At 42.2% G+C, this 18,970-nt stretch overlaps 1 protein-coding gene across 2 annotated transcripts in view; it reads right to left on the reverse strand.

Annotated features, from left to right (window-relative positions):
• Positions 1–12,002: 12,002 nt before the first annotated feature.
• Positions 12,003–18,970, reverse strand: part of IL31RA (interleukin 31 receptor A) — a 38,626-nt gene continuing 31,658 nt past the window's right edge. The window contains exons 13-16 of one of the 2 annotated variants that reach the window (XM_027793306.2): positions 18,815–18,955; positions 17,392–17,485; positions 15,925–16,003; positions 12,003–15,086 (exon numbers count right to left, since the gene is read on the reverse strand). In XM_027793306.2, coding sequence (XP_027649107.1) covers positions 14,508–15,086; positions 15,925–16,003; positions 17,392–17,485; positions 18,815–18,955 — 893 coding nt within the window. In that variant the 3' untranslated portion in view covers positions 12,003–14,507. Of the gene's footprint in view, positions 15,105–15,924; positions 16,004–17,391; positions 17,486–18,814; positions 18,956–18,970 lie in introns of both variants that reach the window. The other variant, XM_027793305.2, reaches the window with a different exon arrangement.

Below are 18,970 nucleotides of genomic sequence, written 5' to 3' on the forward strand. Positions count from 1 at the left end.
ATGGATGGAGGACCCTCACAGGCCTCTTATGAACATACATCTCCGTACCGAAAAGCACAGTTGGATCTTAAAAAGACATTCACATCTGCAAAAGTCTTCAAAGGTGGACCTGAGGGAAGGCAGCTTCCCCTTCCAGGCTGAAGTTCTGATTTGTGTAGAGGCTCAGACCCGGGTAGGGGGGTGGGGGTGTTATGTGTCACCATCAGCACCAAAAATGGTTTCTGTCACTGCTGCAGCCAAGCCATCCCAGACACATCATGCCAGTTAACACTTTGGGGTTACCTTAGGTGCAGATATAACATAACACTAGGCTCCTTTTCCTAAAATGCACACTGTTACTGCACAGTAGTTCACTTCCCACTGTTTCGCGTAAGGCCCCTGAAGTTTCTACAGCAACATGGAGTTTTTCGCATGTCCTCATGAGCTTGTCTGAGCATCAGCACAGCTGTGCTTCACAACTGCAGGGCAAAGCTTATGCAGATGAGGCGGCGGCAGCCTGGCCTTTATGGAGTGCCTCACTGCGGGCAGAGCGAGCTTGCTTGCTGTAACTGTCACACGAAGGAAACAAAGCTGGGCAGTGAGCGATGGGAATGCCCTGCTCTCCACAAGAAACCTATTTGTGCAGTGCATACATCTCATGCCAGAAGCCGCCAGGTTCATGGCAACAGCCCTCCATCCCCATGGCTGGGGGCCAGCAGAGCCCGCAGAGGAGCTGGAGATGTGCCTAACCCCATGCCAGCCGTGGGGCTGCCAGGCTTTGTCCTGCCAGGAGCCAAGGACAGGCACTGGGCAGCAACAGCACAACAGCCTCGGATATGCACAGGAGCCCCCCCAGCACGGCACAGCTCAGGGCGATGTGTTTGGAAGGGCTGCTGGAGGAGTATGGCTTCATTTTGACCACCAGTAATCACAGGAACGTTGAACTGCTCCACAAAAGCATCTTGTCTTTTTCCAGACAGTGGTGTTCATAGTTGTAGCAATCTAGCACCTTCCTGTCTTCCTAGCATTCTCCAACTGCCATGAAACAACTACCAGAGCCAAAATATCACTCCCTCCAAATAGCAAGGAAATCCCTGGCTCAGCTAGGGAGGCTTTGAGCACAAATGGCCCAACCAGGAGGTATGGGACAAAATTCAGATTCAGAGCCAGTAATCTGACTCCAGGGTTGCTTGCAAGGTGGAAACACGCTGTGCACTGGTGTGCTGGGCATTACACTGGCTTTCCTTTCACAGTAACATGTAAGTCACTTGAGTGCTGGGCTGGGTCAGGGGCCAGCAACAGGCATCAGTGAGGGGGACAGTTCTGCAGGAGCCATTGACCCCTATCCACCAGCACTCCACCAGTCCTCTGCATCTGCTGGCACAGCCTGTTATCCTGGGCACGTAATGCTGTGCAGCGGGTTCTGGGCACCAACATATCAAATACAGCTCCTCAGAAAATGCTCTCTGGGCCTGTGGCTGCCTGGGACACTCATGACCTCCAGGATGCAGCCAAGCAGCAGACACATGGCAGCAAAGCTGACTGGCACCAATGAGGGTGCACCCTGGTACTGGGGCTGTGGGCAGGAGCCTGGGGACTCAGAGCAAAGAGCTACAGACCCACTGCTCTCAGCAGTGCAGCATGGCCCAGCTCCTGGCCTTCCAGGTGCACTTCTGAGAGGTCCTGGGCAGCCCAGCCTGGCCCCTGAACTCCAGGGCCCATTCAGCCCACTGGGTCCATGCCAGGAGATGGCAGCAGCATGTTGCCTTTAACAGCTCCAGACCCAGCTCCTACCCGTGGCCAAACTACATATTTTTCTAATATTTCTTTTCTGATGGTTTAGCAAGTCCCCTTGGCTTCTCTCCTGCCTCTGACCCTTTTTTCGTGCTTCCATCACCCACGGTCCTGAGTGGGACATTAAATCCAGACCCATAGGCAGGCTCAGCACCTACATGCTGCCAGGCAGGTCAAGGTCCCAGAGACCTCTGGCACATGTTATACTTGGTCAGGGCTGCACAATCGCCGGTCCACATGAAACAAGCCCAGACTACTGGCTCCTTGTCCGTGCCAGCTGACGAATACGCTGGGATTTGCTAATAGGAAACCAGTTCTCATGCATTGCTACAGCCTGAATCACTGCACAGCACCATCCAGACACGTAATTACCACTGACCCTCATTTGTACTAATACACATTCCCACGCACTTTGGGAACCAACACAGGGCTCTTGAAGTGTATTTCTAGACCAGACCTGGGGCAGCAAAACTACTCCAGCTTGAACAGATGCAGCTTTTTCCCATTTTGAGGAGATCAGCAGCGGAGAAAGAACATACGTGGCTAAATGTGCATCAAAGAGCCACGGGGACCACCCCACTGTGCACACTACCTCTCTCCACCACCACTGCGGGACTCAGATATGGACAAGGTGAGGGTGCTATTTTGGTGCTGAGACAAATTTTCCTAGACAGGGGTACTGTTAACAATCGTTAAAACATATTCCCACTGCCATTTATCATGGATTATATGAAGCTTACCTTGTGTTGAGTCAGAGACACCTCCCTCCTTCCTTTCCTATCTTCCTCTCCCAGACGTTTGCCTAGATAGCCCCAGGGCAAAAAGCAGATGCCTGCAGAGACTGCTCCAGGCACAGCTCTTTGAGCAAGTCCCTGCTATGCTTCGTTTGCTGCAGGCATTTTGACTCACCTGTTTGCTGGATATCTTTCTTCTTTAAGTGAAACTAGTAACACTCCTGTGTCAGGCAGGCTTTTCATTTTATTTATTAATATAAATTAAAGCCATTTGGATAGACAATGCATAGATACACATCTGTAAATGAATGGAAATTGAATCATAACTCAAGTACGAAAAATAAACTCTTATCAACCTTTAAAATTAGCCTGAGTGCAACGCAGAAGAGAGGTCAGACTCTGTGAGAGTGCAACATATTTAAATACAAATGTCAACACTGAAACACCAGAAATAAACAAACACTGCCAGAGCTCAAACTCCTTTAAAGGCAGTGAAACTGAGACTCATCCACAAAAGCTCGAGTAAGTAGAGACATCTCATGCAACATGTGTTTCTGTCCAGAGAGAAATCTCGAGTTAGCCAACCCTATCATATAAGAAAAAAAACAGTCCTTAGAGAAGTAAACCTCTGTGGTGAGAGCAGAACAACCACAAGCTGAAGACCATTTATTCAAGAATTTATCTGAGCAGCACATGGCAACAAAAACCACTCACCTCAAAGCAAGCAGGGGCACATGGATTTTCCCCACACGTGTACGCTCCTATCCCATACTAGATGCAGCATTACTGCTGAGCACCAAGCGAGCTACCTCACTCCTGTCTTAAACTCAGATCAGGAACCTGGGCCATATCCACAGACTAGCAGACCTAGTAGTAAATTCAAGGCTTAAATAACTTCACAGCAACTTGCTCAGTAGTTTTGTACTGAGACAGTCACACAAATCGATGGCACTAAGAAAATTGTAAGTCCCTAGGGACATGGGGCTGGGGAAGTAGGAATGCACATAGGGAGGGTGAAGAGGGGTGGGGGAAAGGATGGGATCACCTCTATTTGAGACCAAGCATCTCCTCTCCCTCACACACCAGTATAATCAGGAAACATAGTACACAGCTTATATGCAGGATCATCCTTTACTTTGTAAAGACAGCACTTCAGAGAGAACCAACCCTGTGTGCTGGAAGAAAGGTGAAAATCTAGACTCTTGTGTCCATTTTCACCCAAAACAACTGAACACTCCCCTGCTTCCTTCCTCTCGCAGCTCAGACAGCACAGAACCTTGTGAGGCTTACAGAGTGCAGATACCTTTCATCAGGAAATGTAAAAGCAAAAGCAGAAGAGAGGTGCAGTCCCTAAAGACAAGAAAAACGCGGCCTATTTGTAAGCCAAGCTATAAAACTGTAAAAACATATTACTGGAAATGAAAGCAAATGCAGAGAGCTCACAGGCGAGCAAAGCAGACAGCAAAGGCAGCAAACCACGAGGGCAGCTGTATGGATATATGTGTTGCCAAGCAGTCTGCTAGTTATGCAAAAGCTTTACATTAAAAGCAAAAACACTATCCCTGCTGTTTACTTCCTCCTGTGTTCAGAGGATTTTTAAACACATTTTGTAAATAAAAACATCTGTAGCTCATAAACTACTGATGCTAGCATAAATTTCTACTCCTAAAAGAGGGGGGGGGGGGAACCAAACAGGAAAAGGAAACAAAACCTAGAACTCCATCCAGCTCAACACCCATCCCTCCCCAGTTAACTGCTTGAGTTAAAGACAGTAAAGAAATACAAAGCAGAGACCATGCCCAGACTTAGCAAACACTATGAGAAGATTCGTTTCAGAAGCATGCTGTGCTTATCTGGTAGAGTTAAGGATAAGAAGAAATTTCTTGCATTCTCTTACATTAGGACATAATTTACCATAGTATCATTTTAGAGTGCCTTTCACACTCTTTTTTTTCAGAATAAAGTGTTGGATTAAGTTCAGTAATGTTCTAAGTGGGCATTCCAGAGCATTTACCCTGATTATAATCTTATGCTCATTGTTTCCAACACCCCTGAATACTGTTGCATAACCTTTCCATGATTATAAAACATGTTATCTCTTCATCAAACTCCATTAAGCATACAGTTGCTCATATAATGGCAAAAATTCTGCAGAAATTAACCCTTGGCTAGGTCAGCACTGCACTCTGAGGGTAACGGTGACAGACCCAGGAAATCTAAACAGGGCTGGTTCTCTGAGAAATGAGTACTCACTTCAAAACTTCAGTTCTTTCAAGTCAGACACTGAAATCTAGAGAACATGCAAGCTGGCTCAGCAGGCTTTCAGCAACAATAAAGCGCCTGTAGCTCATCAGTGTGGGGCTGAGCAACGCCTGAAAACCAAGACGATCTAAGAGGTTGAGAAAAATGCTGGTGGCAGACATTCAAACTGAAAGGTGTTGATCTCATTACTCAATAGGACTAGTCAATGTTAAAACACCACTCCTGACATATAAGATACTATATTATAGCACAGCTTCTTTGACTGCTCAAATTGGGGAGTACAAACCCACTCAGCTTGGATGGACTATTCTGTTACTGAGCACGCCTTGGGCTTCACCAGCTCCCCAGCATCCTCATCCCACAGCAAATGAGCGGCGGGGCAGCCTTCCACCCTCCTCCGCGCTCGCAAACCTCACCCGAACAACCTGAATAAGTCAGGACCCTGGGAACAGACATTACTAAGCTACAGAAGGGGCAGCTCGGGGCAGCCTGCGCCCTGAAGCACTGATCTCAGACAAACTTAGATACATGACTGATTTGAAACTGTTCCCCTTTCCATTTGGGGAGAGCATTTTCTGCAAATGCATTGCCTTTTATGAGCCGAAGAAAGCAGAGCATAGGAATGGGCAGCATGAAATAGTCACTTTGCTTACTTTTCAAGTATCCTGTTTTAAACAGTTAGGACAGCAAATCTAAGCCATATGTACACGCACCTGTTTCTGTCCATGTTTTGATATTCTATCAAAAAAGAATCATATCATTTCACACAAGAATGTTGTCAAACACCTGTTCCAGCTGTTGGATAGTCACTTTTCCATGTCCGTGTTCTGAGTTCAAAAGATCTAGATAAAACTATAGCTTGGATTAAATTGCAAGGTGGCAGTAAATAATTAATTACTCTTGGAAAACAGGGCAAACAAAATAATAATACAAAAGCCCAGGCAAAGAGCAGGAAAATTAATCCAAGTTCACTAGATCAATTACATTTTTGTCAAATACTGAAAAAAAGAATTTCTGCTAAGTAGGAAAACTGAAAGACATAAAGGATTAAAAAGACAGTATTGTGGTCAGAGCCTCCCTCCTAAATTATCAGACTGGGAAGTACAACATGTACACAAAAAGTTAGTATTTCATAATAAATAAACCTAATAAGCATTATGACGTAGAACAGTTCTTACTACAAAAAGAATGCTTGATGTTTTTCTGCCAGCTCCATTTACAAACATCATCCTTTGTATACAGGACAAATCACCTGCTTTAGGTACACTCTAGTTCTGAGTCAAGGGTAGCACCATTTTCTGATAAATAGCACTACTACAAACACACCATAAGACCACTGTATATTTTACTTATGTCTTGCCAGGAGGCAGAAGAGATTGCTGTTAACAACTACCTGAACTTGCAATAAGTCCATATCCTCATGGGCTTAAGGCTCTTGCACTGAGAATGAGTCTTGCTTTCTGCTATCAGTATAGCAAACATTAACATGGGGCAAGAAAACAAGTCTTCCACTGTCTTTGCAGTAGATTTTAAACCTGAGCAAAGCAACTCAGAACAGTAGCTCAAATACACATTTAATCTGTTCACAGGCAAGCTTTATATAGTTTAGAATCATTTATGGTACATAAGCTCTATGTGTTAATTTCCAAGTAAACTTTGGCAGAGTATCTTACCTGATTATTTCAGAACAGCTGCTAGTAAAACATAAAGCTATTGAATAAATATTCACAAATTATCTCTTATAATCCAAAGAGGCATGACATTTTTTACTAAAAATACTGTTTTGTGACACCACGGAGATTTAGAATTGCATTGCTTGTTACATAAACAACTTCTCAAGCATTGTGCTGCTGAATCTTCAATACTTTGTGTTTTGACACCAGGGTTAGCAAAGTAAAAACATTACAACCTAACACCTGAAACCTCTGCTATTAACAAAGCTCTCTTACTCAAATTCACCAAGGGAGATTTCATAATTAAAATCTAAGATTTTTTTAACGTAGAGCTTCAGACTTGATTCATTACCTTCAATGTTTCTAATCTCTGACAACCTAAGGCCAAAGGATTTGGTCCCGTTCAACTGCAAAAATTACCGGCTGAAACCTCGCTTTCATGAGTGCACCACATTGTATGCACTACAGTTCGTCTGAGGCTGCAGAATGCATGATCTCTGGCATTTGTTCTACCCAGCCTTTCAGTGCCATTTTGAAATGTATGAAACACAGAGCAGCATTAATACCCTAAAATCTTCGTGTCTGCAGAGATCTACTTATCTTAGTTGCCCTGCCTATCACAGCTGCAAACACCAGGCATTTAAAGTTATTATCTTACTATTGATCATCATAATTATCTGTACCATGGGAGCACTGGAAGATATACCTGCACTGTCACCGTAGTTCAGGACTTGAACCTGCCTGTGTCTCAAGCTTCTTAATCATCCAGACTGCTTAAGTGCTTGTTTGCACTGAACTGCAAATGGAAGGAGCCAGCCACCTCCTCGCATGGGAAACTCAAGACACAAAGGCAACACATACAGTGAAACAAGGAGCATCAATCCAAAAGCACAGCAACAAATACAGTAAAGTCATAAATTAAGATTTCTGGTGTGGCCCGGATCCTGTGGGCTCTTACGCTAGACTCCATGGATAACATAAAATAGATCCTAGCACCAAAACAGCCTCCAAACTCATCTATGGTGATGAATGAGATTGAATAACAACATAAATTATATAAACAACTTCCTTCTCTGCAGGTACTGCCACACAAACACTACAATCATGATACCTTACTGTGTCTGCATTCAGGTGCAAATACACAACATAGATGTACACAAAAACTTCAACAGTTTCTCTGAGGAATCATTGTAGTCACATAGATTATATGTATCTGCGTAACTGCATCTTTTCTGCTTGAAGCTACACAAACTTGCAGCAGCAACATGGCCACCACCTCCTCTTCTCAACAGTTTACGTCCAAAGATACTCTCACAAACCCTGAAGGAAGCAAACAGTGAACGTAACATTTGAACTTCCCTTGCCTGTGAATGTCCAATATACTGGAAAAACCATACTGTGTAGACACAGCACAATATGCACTCCATTGTGTCTGTAAATATATTTCACAACAAGGATGCTTAGGTTTTCTTATACTGGCTGATTCAGTGAAGACAGGCACATATGCATATATGTGTGCAGTAACTCTGAACACATTTTCATGTGAAGTCTAACAACCATTAGGCGGTGGTGAATCAAAATGCCCATACAAATAATTCAAGACTAACTGGCAAGAAGCTCAGAACAAGCAAGACGTGATTGTGTCGAGTAGGTTAAAAAGCATTAAGATAATTCTAAAGCAATTTTTATGTTTACGAGTGGTATGCATCGGCACTCCTACAAAAAGCCTGTAATAGAATCAGATTTGAGATTTCATGAAGTACTTAGCTCCTGTCTGTCCTAGGAAATAATGTCAGCAGGGTAGTTTCTATCTGGAATGCACCCTATAGACTCACACAATCATTCAGGTTGGAAAAGACCCTTAAGATCAACAAGTCCAACTGTAAACATTACACTGCAAAGTTTATCAGTAAACCATGTTCCCAAATGCCACATCTACACGTCTTTTAAACATCTCCAGGGATGGTGACTCAACTGCTTCCCTGGGCAGCCTGTTCTGATGCTTGACCACCCTTTCAGTGAAGAAATTTTTCCTAATACCCAATCTAAACCAACCCTGGTGCAACTTGAGGCTGTTTCCTCTTGTCCTATCGCTTGTTATCTGGGAGAAGAGACCAACACCCACCTCAACACAACCTCCTGTCAGGTAGTTGTAGAGTGGTAAGGTCCCCCCTGAGTCTCCTCCAGGCTAAACCACCCCAGTTCCCCCAGCTGCTCCTAATAAAACTTGTGCTCCAGACCCTTCACCAGTTTCGTTGCCATCTCTGGACATGCTCCAGCACCTCAGTGTCCCTCTTGTAGTGAGGGGCCCAACACTGAACACAGGAGTCAAGGTGCAGCCTCACCAGTGCCCAGCGCAGGGGGACGATCACTTCCCCAGTCCTGCTGGCCACACTGTTTCTGTCTGATACAAGCCAGGATGCTGGTGGCCTCCTTGGCCACCTGGGCACACGGAGGGCTCATGCCCAGCTGGCCGCCAACCAGCCCCCCCAGGCCCTTTCCCCCCAGGCACTTCCCAGCCCCCTGCCCCCAGCCCGCAGCGCTGCGGGGGCTGGTGTGACCCACGGGCAGGACCCGGCACTGAGCCTGGTTGAACCTCACACAACTGGCCTGGGCCCATCGCTCCAGCCTGCCCAGGTCCCTCTGCAGAGCCTCCTGCCCTACAGCAGATCAACGCTCCCCCACAGCTGGGTGTCGCCTGCAAACTTACTGAGGGGGCACTCGAACCGCTCATCCAAATCATCGATAAAGATATGAAACAGAACTGGCCCCATACTGAGCCCTGGGGAACACCACTTGTGACTAGTCACCAATCGGTTTTAACTCCACTCACCACCACTCTTTGGGCTCAGCCGTCCAGCCAGCTGTTCACCCAGCACAGAGCACACCCATCCAGGCCATGAGCAGCATTTCTCCGGGAGAATGCTGTGGGAGACAATGTCAAAGGCTTTACGAAGGTCCAGGTACACAACATCCACAGCTTTTCTCTCATCCCCTAGGGGGGTCACCTTGTCATAGAAGGAGATGAGGCTGGTCCAGCAGGGCCTACCCTTCTTAAACGCGTGCTGGCTGGGCCTGATCCCCTGGCTGTCCCACACATGCCACGTGATGGCACTCAGGATGTTCTGCTCCATGACCTTCCCCAGCACCGATCTGTAGTTGCCCAGATCCTCCTTCCTGCCCTTCTTGTAGGTGGGCATCACACTGGCTGACCTCCAGTCCACTGGGATCTCCCTGGTTAGCCAGGACTGTTGGTAAATGATGGAGAGCAGCTTGGTGAGCTCTTCTGCCAGCTCCCTCAGTACCCTTGGATGGATCCCATCCAGCTCCATAGACTCATGTGTGTCCAAGTGGAGCAGCAGGTCACTAATGGTTTACCCCTGGAATATGGGGTCTTCATTCTGCTTCCCATTCCTGTCTCCCAGCTCAGGGGGCTGGGTACCCTAAGAACAACTGGTCTTACAATTAAAGACTGTGGCCAAGAAAGCATTATGTACCTCAGATTTTTCCTCACCCTTTGTGGCAATGTTTCCCCCCACATCCAAAAGACGGAGATTCTCCTTGGCCCTCCTTTTGTTGCCAAGGTATCTGTAGAAACATCTTATGTTGTGTTTCACAGAAGTACCCAGACTAAGTTCTGGTGAGCTTTGACCCTTCTAGTTTCCTCCCTGCATAATCTCATGACATCCTTACTCTGCTCCTGAATTGCCGCCTTCTGTAGAGGAATTATAGAGGACTGTATGAAAAGTTTATTTGTAAAAAGGTTATGATGATTGTTAAACACCTAAAGGTATGAAATGTTAAAAAGGAAAAGAAAAAAAGAAAAGAAAAAAAAAAGGGGGGGGATTGTAGAGGAATGAAGCTGGGTTAATTAACATCGATAACATACAGCTGTGGGCTGGCTTCAGGGGCGGTGGGTCGGCTGATGTAGACCAGGTGCAGCTGTGGCTGGTTCTGTTAAGGGGTTGGGCAGCCAAGGAAGAGACAAGGCAGAAGCAGAGAGAAGAGAGAGAACACATGCCCAGGCTGAGGAGAGACTAGGAGAAGGCAGCAGAGGGACTGGCATGAGGAGTATGTTGGTATGAGATGGTAAAAGGCCTTGTTGCAGCCCGCTAGTTTAGAGAGTGCTGTGACATCCTTCCAAAGTTCCTAAACTCTCCCTTTTTTTTTTCCTGAGTTCCAGTCAAAGCTCTCTGTTTAGCCAGGCTGCTCTTCTTGCCCACCAGCCCTTCTTTTGACACATGGGGACAGCCCTGCTGTGCCTTTAAGACTTCCTTCTTGAAGAATGTCCAGCTTTCCTTTGTCCATCTTGCGGTATTAAACTTCAGAGCAACATAAAACCATGAGGCCTATGGCATCACTGTGCAAAACTGGTAAAAAGGAATTGTAGCAGGACTGATGAAAGGACTGCAAAGGTGACACGAACCCATTTGCTGAGCAATAGAAGCTGCAAATCGCCCACACACACACACAGACTGTGCTCAGACTAGGGTTCCGTTGCATACCTGCATTTACCTTTGCTACACAAGATACGAACTCAGACTAGCGATGCAACTCTTCTGAGTAAGTTCTCACTCATGAACAGAAGTTGAAACATCTATCTTGGTAAGTCATCAACTATGTCAAATAGAAAGATATATTTATAATAAATCAATCTTTCAGGAATAGAAAAAGACAACATATTATCTGTAATGAAATACACATTGTGGCAAGATACACGCTAAACAGCACCAGCTAGGTCAGACCCCTTGCCAGTCCATCTACAGTCACTGTTCAGCAGCAATCGCATCACCTCTGGGGGAGCATGCACTGACCAAGTGAGCGCTAACTGGAGGAAGACAGCTTCCTGCTTTTCACTGCATTAACCACTGACATACTTTACACCCCCCATTTGGGCAATTGTAAAGGGCATGAAGAACACAAAAAGATCATAGGTTATGCAGCATGGAAAATTTGCTAGTTATTAGTTTACTCTTTTATACCAAACTTTGTGAGATTCCTGCTTGAAGAATTCAAAATTCTGGGAAGTTAAAGGTAAACTCAGGTAACAAAAGACTGAACATTTAATTTAGCTAAAAACATGGTAAACGAAAAACACAACCTACTGATAATTTGCAGGGCATAAGCCTTAAGGTCAGAAAGGAATTATTTGTATGATACACTGAAGAATGACAACTGAGAAGATGCATGGGTATCTTCTTGAAATTATGCCACAAGCTGATCTCTATTAAACCTTGCAAAGACCCATATGGCTGTGAGATTACTTTTTCTGCATTTTAAGCAGGAGTAGAAATGGGCATTTTTCAGATTAGTGATGGTGAAATGAAATGAAATCTAGGAAAACCACTCTCTAGGAATAATGACACCAGGTGTTCTATTAAAAATGTACCAAAAAAGTTATTGTAATGTCCAACCTGCCATTGCCACTTGACATTATGAAAGTGGAATAACTGCCCAAATACCCAGTCTATTTGTGGATCCCCATCAAAACAGGATCACATTCCTGAATTAACATATCTAAAATGTCTAAATGGTGTATTAGGTATAAACTGACAAAAACTTCTCTATGTGCTCTCAGTTTTATTTTTTTCCATGGTTCACAGCATTAGTTTGAAAGACAAATTTTAAGGAGATCAGAAAGACTGTAACTCTGAATACAAAACAAACCAAGTCCAAGAAGCTGGCATTCCACAGCACAGGCAAAAGGCAGCCCTAATTTCTGAGATGTGCTGAGCTGACTTCTTGCATTACAATTTTTCAGAGAAAATAATGGGCAAGGAAATCAGGAGTGAGCAAAGAAAAGCAGAATAGCAATAGAGAAGGAAATACAATGAGATGGAAAAGCAGGTTGTAACTTACCCTTCAGAACCTAAGAGATGTTTCAGGGAGAACCTACCCAATCCACCCAGAAAGAACCTCCCCTTTCTAATGATCCCTCTAAAGGCTGCAGTATTTTTTTCACTTTTCTCAACCATGCAACTCAGAATACACAGCTTTCATATGGCTGCTAAACAATTCCTAGACAGGCCCCAAAACATCTCTGTTTCTGTTTATTTTTAAATCTTGTGATATTAAAACAAATACCGAGATTTATGGGAAAAAAACCTGCTGTGACTAGTCAGTGACTTCTGAACCCTAGGAAACAGCAGTATAGCCGCGGGTGAGAAGTCTGGAAGCCAGTGAAGCAGCAGGAGCACTGACCCAACCAAAGCTGTGTCCCATGTTCTTTTCAGAACCTGGTTTACCTAAGTAAGTGAGGCCTTCTAAGAGCAAACACATGTACATTTTGGGTTATAGCACTGTGGCTGGGAAAGTGATCCAACAAACTTGGCGGGGGGGGGGGCGCAGGGGAGGGGAAGCTGGTGGTGGTGGAAATGCAGAAATTAGTGTTGCTGTACAAGGAACTTCTGCAGAAATTTTCTCATCCTCTCTTGGGAACTAAATAAACATTGCTATAAATAAAAGCAGCTTGCAAACTATAAATGAAAACCCTAAATCCAAACTTTGCCCCATCTTCACCAACACAATGCAAGTAATAGCCAGTACACCCAGGGTAAGGCTCAGCCTCCTCACTCATGCTGGACAATGTATTTTCCATTCTCCCACTCCTCTTCCTGCACAGAAAGGAAAGGCTTTCCATTCCTATTCACATTTGTCTCTCCTTTTTCTATCCCCATGACTCCTGTATCTTTGTCACCCCTAAAGAAGTCTGTCTTTATGTGCAAACAAGCCTGATGATGTCAAGCTTTTAAATACTGTGAAAATAGTTTCAAGACTTAAAATGACTGTGCGCCACGTGTCATACTGAACAACCCCTTGTAATGCATTTTATGTAGAGCTGACTCTCTGTCTCCGTTTTTTTTAGTCTGTCATTTAACAGAGTAAATATTTCAGTAAGAATTTTATAGTAATAGCCTATTTCCTGCTGAAAAAAATCCCCTAGTATGATGGATGGTTTCCTGCTTAATCGCTGCTGTACAAAATGCAAACTACAAGTAGTTTCTATGACTAGAAATCTAGAAATCTCTAATCCTAAATTAGTTAGCACGAATATGTGGGGATGTTTTGTAGACTTAGTGTTTTTTCAACACCTCCCAGAAAAATAATTTCCTAAATAAAACCTCAGTGCTTACTCCAACACAAGATACTGTATTTAGTCATATATTTTTTTTTCAGTTCAAACTACCAAAACCTCAACTGGGAAACACAGTTTTAAACTGGGAGAAATTAGAAGCAAAGGGACAAGAAGATAAGATATCCAGTAAGTAAACAGTTTTAAAGAGCAGCACACAAACAGGAAACACAAAAGCAGCACAAAATGCAGAGCTTGATTAAAAACACAAGAGAAAGGGAAGGAAGCAACAAAGCCAGCATAAGCCTATGCCTTCCAAAATGCAGATAAGTCAATAGCATACACGTAACAAATATCCTCTCGTTAAAGACAGAGAAGCCATAAGCCAAACCATTGATTCAAGAGTCAGCATGCAAAAAGACAATTACTGAAATCTACCAAGTATTTGTGAAACAGGAGGAACACTATACATAAAACCAGATACAAAACAATTGAGGGAAATTAGAACAGGAAAGCAGTTCTACTCCATGTAACTCAAGGAAGGATTCAGCAGATCCTGGCTCTGTTCAAGTCAGTCCACATTTCCCCAGCAGAGCTTAGCAAGGGGAACTGGTTGCTGGAGAAGAAATCCATGAGCTGCTGGCACTGCTGCACACTCCCGCAGTACAGATCAGTTTGTTTGAAGCAGACTGATGTGGCAGAATTCAGAAGACACACAAAAAGCTACTTCTTTTGCCTCACTACTGGCACAACTATCTGGTAAAAAAAAAACAACAAAACCCAAACCACCACAATCCCAAACAACATCCACCCCACACTGAAAGTGAACCCTGACACTATAAACTGCAAAAAAACACTTCACAGCTGATCAAATGAAGGGATCGTTTTCATCCAAATTAACTGGGATCAGCCAGGTCAGAACACACAAATGCACGAACAGCAGTGCCAAGATACACCCTGCAAGGGGACTTTGCTGAGGAAATTTTTCACATCCTAATGAGCCGTGGCCAGCCCGAACATGTCCAGTGTTATGTAGGGTTGTCCTGTGACATTTTGTTGAAAAGGAGGTAAGACAGTTGACTGGCTCTGGGGTTCATTCTTACTGTGTTCTGGTAAGCTCTCAGAAATAATAAATTCCCTTGTTTTCACAGAATTTTTCAGGTATGGATTGAAGAGCACTTTTTCACCGAAATCTTCCAGCTTTAAAACTTCATTAACATTTTCTTCATTTTTAATTGAACTCTGTTGAGATTCACATAAATCATCTTCCAGCGTTTCTATGGGTAGTAATTCCTTCGCTGGTATCAAAGCTAAATGCATTTGACTTCTGATATCCTGATCAGTAATTATGTAAGACATGGATGGTGAAAAACATTTAGCCACTTCATTTTCTTCACTATACAGTATCTTGTTATCTCTATTAATCATGCCTTTGGTATTAATATCAGTACATGAAGAAACATGGTTTTCACAATTCATTAGTAGTGATTCTTCCTGACTTTCTTCAGGAAAACAATGTTCCAAAACACTTACATCTTCAAAGTCTACGGTTTTAGCCTCAGATGTCACTGCCTTCAAAAATGAATTATTCTGTCAGTACAAAGAGATAAACTGGAAAGTTATATAGGGATACACAACATATTTGATTTTTTTTTAATATATAAAATATTGCCATTCAAGCTCTGCTTGACTCAATTTAAAAAGTGAATTAATAAAAAGAGTTCATATGCATTTCAGTTGGGATGCAGTTGTATGAATGAACACTAAAAATGACAATGTTATTCTGTCCATTTGTTAAACACTTTCATATTAAGTTTTCTGTGTTTAATAAAATGAGGAGTTTTAATGAAGGCTCAGAATCAGGCTTTGCCTGTTTACATCTTTTTCACTCTAACCAACCATTTTTGAGACAAAAGTTTAAATACTACTTTCCACAGATTACACTTGCTATGTAACCTGATCAACTCTGTTCAAATAAACATCAGAACTTTAATAAGGAACAAATATACAACAACAACAACAACAACAAAGAGATGTTAGTACAAGAATATACTGAATCTTATATGTTGCGCTACATTTTTTCTGGAGAAGGGAGGATATATCCAGACATGGGTATCTGATTCAGTAGACTCAACCTGAGCAAATTTAATTGACTTTATTTAATAAACCATGTCCACCAATCACTTTATAACTTCAAAACATTTCTTATAATTATGTAAGAATTAAATTAATATACTTTATAAAGATGCATCTTTTCTATTAGTTTGAAACACAACAAAGTGCATTTCAGAGCACCTAAACAGAAGAATGAAACTTAGTGGTTTTTTTATTTAGTCACAAAATGACTGTCAGAGAAGAACTTCTCTCCATCTGATCCCTTCTTTAATATATATACAATTGCAATTATTACCATAGATGCATTAAGAGGCCATTCCACTGCAATGCTCTCTGCAGGATTGGGTACATCTGGCCAGCAAACCTTTTTAAACCTATCATTGAGAAAGGAATTTTAGTCAAATGATGGAAGAAACAGCTCATTAAAAATAAAATTATCAGATCTCCAAATAGCCCAAATACTGCTAAAATACAAACTTCCACAAAGGAAAATAAGCCCAAATGAGGCTGTATACAAAACCTGTTGTGATTACATTTCAGCGTGGCTCTTGAGTGAAAAGCCACTTCAGCTAAACTTTGCTCTAGTTAAGTGTCCCTAGCACTACACCACACTACAGCTATGCAGAGTTCCTATGTTGTCAGCAGATAAATGATGCTGACACTGCAGTTTATAACTACCCAAGGGAGCAGCAGACAGGAAACAAAATTAATCACTCATTGATACTGGGTGTATATGTAAGGGAATGAAAAGTGGGCCACAGCTTCACCTTTTAAATTGCAATTTATCTGCACAAGAACATAAACACTCAATTACATCTCAAAGTATTCTCCAGAATCAAAATATACTTTCTTACTATTGTGCAAGTTCAGAATACACACCACAGATGAAGATGTAAAAGAGCTGGAAATTATACTTACTACTTCAGCTGTACTGACTACCTGATGCATTGCATGACAATAATCGTGATTCTAATAGCTTAGAATATCCCAAGATATTTAAGATTTTTAACCTTCTTAAGCTTCAACCAGACAACCCAGTCACTTTTCATGCTGATGAAAAGCATATGTTATAACCCTAAAAATCTTCACAATCATCTTTGGGATGTTATAGCATCCCCAGGCTCTGAGGGAACAATTTAGAATCTGACAGAGGACATCTGAGACATCAAAGAAAAGGATTATGAATTGCATATATATGGATCCATACTCAAGGATCAAGCACCCAAATGCTTTCACATAATGTAATTTTTAGTCTCTTCATGACTTCTTTATAGCTCAAGGGAAGAGTCACAAACTAATGGAAGAAACGTTAACATAGCTAAGATAAGCACTAGAGGTTGTGCGAAATGTGTTCTAGTGGTGTACCAGCAGATATATTAAAGAGTACCTGGGAAACTTTATTTTTGGTGTTATCAACTTTTCAGCAACTGACCTAAAGTATGTTTCACTTGTTTGACCATGGAACTGCAAACGGCATGTAGTGTTCTCCGTAAACTGATTTTTGTGATATGTAAATCTGTTTCTCCTGTTTCTTCTGGTCTGATTTACTGAACTTTCTAAAATTAGTATTTATTTTGGGCTATAGCACATGAGCTGCAGTTACAAGATAAACTGTATGCTTAGTTAATTGTTACTCCAGTTGCTTAATTTGACATTGTTTTGGAAACCAATAAAAGCATTTATAAGACATATAAAAAATTGCCTTCTACAAGTTAAAATTAACTGACTGCATTCAGTTCTAGAAGGTAGAAAAAATACTCACGCATGTTTTTTCAAAATGCATGTTATCCAAAGACCTAACAGAAACAACATACTTAATCCAACGGGTAGAGCAATGAAAATAATGTCTTCTTTATCTTTAGAGGGGGGGAAAAAAAAACAACACAGATGTTTATGATTGCTTCGTGTATTCCCTTAAGATAACTAATTTTCAACATCTGAGTCATCTAATTAGCTCAATTTTAAAGAGCTCTGTCAAAACTAGACACAATTACCAGAATAGTGTATGGTACTCATTGTACAATGTGTCAAAAGAGTATTTTGAGTCCAACAAGACAGTGTCACTGAATCAGAAGAGCATCTCCTAATAAGTCTGCTCAGGAACAGATGTATTGCACTTTAAAATTTCCTTTAAATAGAATCAAACAGTAATTCAGATTGGAGGTGACATCTGTAGGTCACCTTGTCCAACTTTGAAATTAGAATCGGGTTGCTTAGGTTATACCTAGGATGAAGAGTCTACCACCTCTCTGGGCACATGTTGTTTTAGAGTCAACTAAATCTGCCAGACAGTGCCACTGCTATCTGTTAACTACGAAATAAATAGTAAAGGCAATGCAGGATATAAGTTTTAAATACACAAAAAATACAGTTTCTCGACCAAAACAGCGCACAGATTTCTGAACTAGCTTCCAAGTACCGACCAGAGCTAAGTACTGACAGCAGTACAGACCAGACACCAGCATAGTCTAACTTACCTTGCATTTGACTAGCAAATTGGCAGATTAATTTAAACTAGCAACCAAAAAATAAAGTAGGTTTGAGTCCTGCAACAAGTTTAAGGGTAGCTTATGCACTTCTTTATATTTCAGTTTGGCCACCTATGACAATTTATGTTTTGAAAGCACTTCTACTTCCAGAAGCAGAAATGAGGAAGTGTCTGAACTTCTGACCTGCAGCCCTGATTCCAAGCTCCTCAGTATAATCTGGCTAATACAAATAGTAAGAAATAGGAAAAGATATTTCCCCCACAGGCTGGCCACAACCTGTACATTCATTTATTGATTAAGCTTACGTAGCAGAAATGATGCAAGGCAACAAACACACAGCTATCCTCAGTCTAGCATCTCTGATGGAAATAACTGCTTTTTAATAAACTGCTAGGCATCCATCCCATAATTGATAGCATACAAACTCCCACATGATGCTCCCACAAACACTCATAGTATTCCACAACTTTATTGACAGCAAAATAACGATTTTAGGTTCTGAGTTCCAATCTTGAGGTTTTATTATGTGAGATGATAATGGAATTGAGTTAAATTCAGCTGCTGTTGGTAATTCTTCCTTCTTTTGTTTAACACTAATTTAAAAAAAAAATAACAAAAGCCAACAAAAATGCCCTATATTTCTTACTCCCAAACCTGTTTTTAAAATAACAGTAACTAACCTGGAATATTACTTACCGAATTTCAAAGTCTTGAAGGTTTTTGGCTCTCCAGTTGTTCCACCAGCATTATTGCTCGCCATGATATAGACAGTATATTGTGTATTAGCCTGTAAGGACTTCAGTCTGTATTGCAGAACATCAGCGTTCACTGTTTCATCTTTTCAGAAGATTT

The sequence above is a fragment of the Falco peregrinus genome, chromosome Z, assembly GCF_023634155.1.
Source record: "Falco peregrinus isolate bFalPer1 chromosome Z, bFalPer1.pri, whole genome shotgun sequence".
NCBI lineage: Eukaryota > Metazoa > Chordata > Aves > Falconiformes > Falconidae > Falco > Falco peregrinus.